The 7,382-nt window shown below is 33.7% G+C and overlaps 1 protein-coding gene across 5 annotated transcripts in view; it reads right to left on the bottom strand.

Annotated features, from left to right (window-relative positions):
• Positions 1-1,028: 1,028 nt before the first annotated feature.
• Positions 1,029-7,382, bottom strand: part of LOC149789027 (polynucleotide 5'-hydroxyl-kinase NOL9-like) — a 41,184-nt gene continuing 34,830 nt past the window's right edge. For 4 of the 5 annotated variants that reach the window (XM_089975191.1, XM_089975195.1, XM_089975192.1 and 1 more), the window contains exons 12-13: positions 6,335-6,468; positions 1,029-5,652 (exon numbers count right to left, since the gene is read on the bottom strand). In XM_089975191.1, the coding sequence (XP_089831317.1) occupies positions 5,542-5,652; positions 6,335-6,468 (245 nt within the window). In that variant the 3' untranslated portion in view covers positions 1,029-5,541. Of the gene's footprint in view, positions 5,653-6,334; positions 6,469-7,382 lie in introns of those variants that run through there. The other variant, XR_016424287.1, reaches the window with a different exon arrangement.

Below are 7,382 nucleotides of genomic sequence, written 5' to 3'. Positions count from 1 at the left end.
GAAAAACCGTGGAGGTGGGGCATTAGAGAACTGGGCTGTTTATTGACTTAATGCTCATTTTACAATCACGTCAATAATAATTTTTAATAACATGCTTTTCTAATGAAGTTGTTCATTATTCTGTTTAAATAACATTTATTTTCAAAATGTCCAACATATGAAAGACAGTTCCAACTGGTTTCAACAACCATCACATACACGCAAAAGTCTGTGTATTATGTCACTGCTTTTTGTTTTCTTGATGAGTCTGGTTCCCGTAGTGGTGTTTAATATTATCCTGCCAAATCAGGAGTACACAGAGCAGGAAACTATACTACTGTTGATACACCACCAAACAAGATTCCTTTTTTTCAAAAAAATGGAGCATTTATTTTGTGGGACAATCATCTACGTTGAAACTCAATTTTTGTATTGCTCAATTAGTTCAATATTGATGTTGTGATTTCATTGGAATTAATAATGAAGCTTCTTATCATCCTTGAGGATATCTCTAAGTGCCAGTTCAAGAATTCTCTGAAACTTGCTTGCCCACAATGGTCCGTATCTGTGAAATCAAGCTCTTTAATTTACGAAGTATTCTTTTCACTTTGCTGCCTTGTTATCTTTGATCAGTTATGAAAGAGTCAGTTAAGTTAAGGTAGTTTATGTTACATACACAATAACATTTAGAAGTGTTCGATTGATCAAATTGAGTGATATACCTGACCTGGGTCACTACATTTTAAATTTGTATGATTTTTGTGCCTTTTAACATAATTTTTATTCCACCTCCTTTATTTGATTCAAAAGACATGATTAACGTGATAATACAAAGGAGGCCAACTTTTAATTCGGTGCAACAATTCAACAAATACTTCCGGAAGTCAGTTATCAAAACACGGTCGGCACTTAATTAGGTTTTCAGAGAAATACTCGTGGATATAGATGTTACAGTAGATTGACACATTTTATGTTTAATTACAAGAGGACACCTTGCATTTATGATGATTACACTTAAAAGGAACTAAAAGATAGAACTAGAACACAAATTTCAATTGGTAAAATAATTATTTAATTTGTATTTATTTATTAAAGTACTGCCTCCACTCGGCGTGACATAGTCATTGATCGAAATTTCCTTACATATTGTTAATTGCAGTGTACTAGGAATGTCATTTGGAAAGAAAATGTAAAAAATGTATGACCTATTTTTAAATTTGATATTTCAGTGTTGATTAAAATTTCCAGGTCCTATCTGCAGTTTTCGATGATAAAACGAGTGATATATCAAAGTTTTCATTACCAATGTTGATCACAATTTTCTTCAAGTTCAACATATAGGGGTCAATTTTTGGGGTATTTTCTTGTTTTAAAAATGCGATCCATGTCTAACCCTGCATTATAAGCAGGTTCGCGAGTTACCAAGGGAGTGGTGTATTTTGAGCTGAAAACTGTATGCAGTCATCACTGATAGCTCTTGAGATATATGATCAAAACATTTTGAGAAATTGTATTCTGTCTTGATTGTATTACAAATGCAAAGCCATTTTGAGAAATAATTAACTCTAAGTCACTTAATCATGTAGAAAATTAGGTCACTGTACAGTCGTGTAAACAACTAGTTGACACAGGAAGACTGAAACCTTATTAACCTATAAACAGTGCAGTGGATACATGAAGACTAAAACATTGTTAACTTATATAAAAACCTCATTAACATGTAGAAGATTGTTGTTGTTGTTGTTGTTGTAGGGTTTAGGGCCATTTTTCAGCTCACAATAGGCTATACATGGCGGCCAGTATTAATGATGGAGGAAGAACCCGGAAAAACCTCGGAAAGAACCACCGACCCACAAGAAGCTACTGGCAAGCTTTCTCACATACCCACATTGGCTGAATCTGAGACTCAAACCCACGCAGACAGATCAGAGAATTCAGTGATCCATAACGGTGAGACAGAGGTGAGATGGCAGTGTTCCGTAATGGAGAGCGCTTTAGACCACTCAAGGCCCCTGTAGGAAGATTGAAACCTCATTAACATGTTGTGGGCACAGGAGTGCATGTGTGAGTTGGATTTTTAACACACCCGTAACAATTTTGCAGTCATATCGCTATGATGTCTGCAGTGTAGCAGTTTATAGTGATGTCTAGCACTGAGGCATAATGATGCAGACATGTAGCATCATGTCCCACCCAGACACATTATCCTGACACCATGCCGACCAGTCCTAACACTAAGCTCTTGATGCGGAGCGCCAAGTGAGGCAGCTACTAGTACCATTGTTAAAAGTCTATGATTCTGCTGATGTTTGAACCTGCAACCTCCCACATACATGATGAATGCTCTAACCACTTAGGCCACTGGAGCAGTCATGGACACAAAAGGACTAATTCCTTATTAACTTGCAATGACAGTGTTGTGGACACAGGAAGACTGAAACCTTGTTAACCTATATGAACAGTCTAGTGGACACAGGAAGACTGAAATCTTGTTAACCTACACTCAGCATGGATTTTGCAGAGCAGTGATGAGAACTGTTGCTCTGATATAGTTTTCTTAGCTGGAACAATAAAAATGTTTAAACATTTTCTGTTGACCTATAAACTAAATTTGTTCTGTAGATGACCTGTGTTCTTTATAAATATAAATAGAAAAGAAAGATTTTGGTGATGTTAATAATATTTATTTTCATAAATTGATTTAGCAAAGTGTTAATAATCATGAATATCACTGACAACAGGAACACATAGGTATTTTGCATAGGGTTAGTATTTTAAAGAAAAAGAATTTACCCGGCTTTCCTCACTGGTTATACTAGCTATTTAAAAAAGACCTTGTATATCTTAGGTATAATTCAAAGAACCTTTAATTCCCTTTATTTTGGTGTATGATTGATGGGTGTAATATGGGTTATAGAGTATACAGCTTGGCCTTACTCCAGATGTGTACCTTTCAAAAAAGTGCTAGCTCCACTTGGTCATTTTCACTTCCTGAACTTCAGAGGTAAATTGTATAAAAAAAGAGCCAATAACTTTTTTTCACATTTTATATATTTGGTAATTCATTCATTGTACTTTCAGAAGCTGGTATTGTCTAGTCTGGCAAAATTCATTTTCCCTATTTTAATAGCTGCTATGTATAGTGTACTTTAGACTAATTCAGGCTGATTTTTTAACACAAGGGAGCAGTCATTTTAGTTAGCAGTGTGCTTAAATCATGTAAAATTTCTAAAAGTACAATATCCAAAGAAATATCATCCACATTACATTAATGTAGCATAGAGGTATGCCAACATTCTCTCCATTGTGCATGTTTTAAATGCAAACTACTTCACCTTACATACGTCACTCTCTCAAAAGTACATATTAACTGGTGAGCGCCCCCATATGGAGTAGCCAACAACACACAATGGTATGGAGGACTGATGCAGAGGCAATGGGAGTTAGGAACCTTGCACAGATTTTCCATCCTGTTCTGGACAGTATTCAAACCTAAGAATGACTACTACTATTTACTATTCATTAATTTCAATAATCAATGTAGGGTATATCAGTTCTGAAGAGTTTTGCTGAAATATGGCATAGGATATTAAAGGTGTAAGATACAAATAGCCAAATTTTAAAAAATATCCCCAATTGAAAAAGACTGTAAAAGAAAATACAGTTGAAGATATTCATGGTTCCCACACTTTTCAAAGGATAAATTTCCAGGTCATTTCCAGGATGAAATTAGCTTTTTCAAGATTCACATATGACCATTACTGAATAGAATTAACATTTTAGATCATAAAATGCATTTTCTAATTCTAAAGATGTTTCTCATTCAAGGAAGTCAGAAAAGTTGATCATGTACAAAACCACAAAATGAAACAAGTTTGATTATATTCCTATAAATTGGCATGTAAAGTCATTTCAATGTACAGAATAAAAATTCTAACTTTATGTTGCTAAGTGGGAACAACATAATGAACATAAATTATGTTTTGTTTCCTTTCAAACCTTTAATTTTAAAGAATTCTATAGCAATATATATATATATATATATATATATATGCATCTCATAGAAAGTAATATTTCCTATGATAGAATTAAAAAAAAAAAACAACGCAAATAATTAGAATCTTGTCTTGTAATGTAAAGAGTTTAACCCTGAATTTATCTGTGCCAATAAAATCCTAAACAAGATTTTTCAAATCTCCTTAAGACAATCTGGTTAAAAGTTCTTCATTTAAAAAACATTTTCAAAAGGGTTGATTTAAATTTTGACAAAAGACCTTCAAAATTATATGCTATTTTATAAATAAGGACCGAATTTTCTGCAAAATCAACTTGTTTTCTTGTAATTCATTAAACTAGTATCAAAACCTGTATTGATATAGGAGCTTGTATAGTTTTTTAATATCTAATACAAGGAATGACAAGTTCTCATTGCAGCTCACAGGGGGCTCATATCGTTGCTTACAATGGACCTGTCATACATGTACTAAATAATAAATACAAGGGAGGACACTTGACTCCTTGCTCACCAGACCTATTTAAGAATAAACGATCATATTTCAAGCTACATCCTTGCATAGCTTAATAAATTTGGTACCGATATTTAGCTCAGGCATTCAACTGTGTATCCCTTCAAAAGTTTGACTTAATATCTAACCTTTAAGGAATGCCAAATCATTTTCCCACGCTAGTGCTCAACATGGCCGCAATTGCGCCTGCCTAATATTCAAGTGAGATCCTGCTGAATGGAATACTGTCCTCACATTGGTTAAAAGAAAATGATGTCCTGTGTTTATTTATAACTTACTTTCACTTGGCCAATGAGAAGGTAGTATTCCATTCAGCCCGTTGTTCTTGGTTAGAACTAGATAAATTTAACTCAAGATCAGTTTAGTTACAACTCAATTACATGATTGTTTCATACGTCAAGTGGTGGCAGAAAATTCCCGGCTCTATCAATATTTGCAAAATTCAAGGACTTTTTACAGTCGGGGAAAACAATTATAATTCCTCCCAACTCTTTCCCGATAGCATGGGAACCCTGGATATTGAGGGTGAAACAAATGATTAGCAATATAAAAATTGCTCAAGCACACAATTTAGGTCTCAATGGCCTAGTTTTGGAGTTGCAGAGTTTCTCTACATGATATGCTCTAAATCCCTACTTTTACGAGTGTATGTTATAAATAGGTACAAGATATAGATGAAATGAACCTATGGCTGAAAATAGAAAAGTCATTTATATATGAAAATTAAGTAAAACTGACCTAGCTTTGAGATGCATCCACACGCCAGTTTTCAGGAGTGTTTGTGAAGTATGGTGAAAGAAATAAATGAATCAAATTACAATAGTCATTCAACCTGATAACTATGTCTTATAATAATGTTGTTATGGTTGAGTTATGTTTATTGAGATGCATCCAAATACCAGGTGAAGTAAGGTCACAGATAACAAGTTCATATTGAAGAAAGAAACATTTGAATGAATACATAGACAAATGGGGAAAACAAGTTATCCCCTCCCAACTTTGATGATAACAGGTTAACTAGACATTTCTTCAACTATCAGTGTGTTTCCACAGCATATCTACGAGGCATGTGTCTCCTCTGCTTCAAAGAACTTGCCCCAAGGGTAGTCAAACTGTCATCTACATAAGCCTGCTCCAAACCAGATTTCTGAAGGAAAGAAATATTAAAAATGATAATTCAAGCATTTTTATGCCAACAAATTAAAACAGCAGTTGACATTTTTCCACGAGTTAGACAATTTATCAGCAAAGATTAATAAAACATTATATGTCTATTGCTGACATCGAAATAAGAATTTGACAAGTTTAAAAATAAATGTGCTGTGTGGTATGAGGTAGCAAAAGCAATATTATTTCAAACAGAAAAGCAATGTTATTTCAAACAGAAAAGTTCATATCTGCAGTTTTAATAGGCATTTAATGACTTTGTAAAATTATGACAGAAGGTTTTCATTTTACAATTTCCAATCAAAACACAAGAGTATGACTTTTAGTACAACTGCACATCTGTAATTTTTAAAGACACCCTTTGTTTTTTGTTCTAAATCAACAAAACAACACAAGATACAATAACAACACTTATCCTAAATTACCACACAAACAACAAGTACCTATACTGGGTTTCCAATACACATAATTAAGATGTTCTGTATGGAATATTTACCAACACAGAACATCTCTCTACTACACAAAATAATTTGAAGCTTTTATTATAGCATCAGGCTTATGTAGCACAAAAGCTATTTAAAATATTTCATTATATCAGAATTGAGACTTTTAATACAATTAATGTTTTTTCTTCTGATTTTCAAACCCTATGAAAAACTTACTTGGTTAAGAAGAATTGAATCTGGTAGAGTGACTGCCCCTTTAATCAATGTGTTGACCTTTTCTAGTTTTTTTATGGATAAGGGTGTCACAAGGTACAGCAGTTTTCTTTCTTCGTCAATACATCGAATAAATCCTAAAGGTTCAAAAATAAAAACAAAAATAAGAAATGATGCATCAGACACATTGACATCATATTCATGCTTATCTTACAGTCACATTTAAGGTGTATTTTGGTCACTGCAGAAAAATGTGAGGTTCTTCAAATTAAGGATCATGGTTATTTTATTATTATCCCAAAGATCTTTGGGCATGATGGAACAATTTCTCAATGATACAAACTCAATTTCATCAGACCTTTAGGAGCAATCATCCATAATGGTTATGGTCTTCTGTGGCACTAGGAGAGTTGCTAGGTAAGTCACCACTGCAATAAAGCTGCCACTCATGCAAATGAACCAAGTATTGTGACTTCCATGGAGATCAAAAATGTTTAAGACATATAGCTATGTTTAAGTCTATCATGGTAAGGGACTAACAGCAAATGTTTCTATATGTCATGTATGAGACATTTATGTCTATTGATGGACAGTCAGATGGTCTTAAATCTGATAAAATCTTGGCATGTGAATAAATTGCTTACAAGACAAAGATTCATCAAGTTTATAACAACTGTAGGGGACCTCTACAATTTGTTCAACACATGTACTGTGAATATACCTGCCCCCTATTTTATAGTCCACTATGTCATTAACTGAAAATTTTTGGTTGTGCAGAAATAGTTTTTCTTCTTACAGTCAGTGACCTTGATCTTTGACCTTTTGAGCCCTATATCAACAGACTTCTTCCTTAACCTATGAGCAAGTTATCGTCAATCTTTGGTCCATTTTTGTGATGTAGAACTAATATTATTGTGCAGAAACAAGTTTTCTATTTTCAGACAGAGCTTGATCAATGATCTATTGAGCCCATAATTGATAGGGTTCTTCATTACTCCAAATGCCATCCCCGAAGTTTTTCATCTGTAGATGAAAACAAAATTGGAAACAT

The sequence above is a fragment of the Sinohyriopsis cumingii genome, chromosome 11 (genome assembly GCF_028554795.1).
Source record: "Sinohyriopsis cumingii isolate HCF-2022 chromosome 11, ASM2855479v2, whole genome shotgun sequence".
In the NCBI taxonomy this organism is placed as follows: Eukaryota; Metazoa; Mollusca; class Bivalvia; order Unionida; family Unionidae; genus Sinohyriopsis; species Sinohyriopsis cumingii.
The sequence above is the reverse complement of the archived record's forward strand: the minus strand, read 5'-3'. Positions and strand labels throughout refer to the sequence as shown.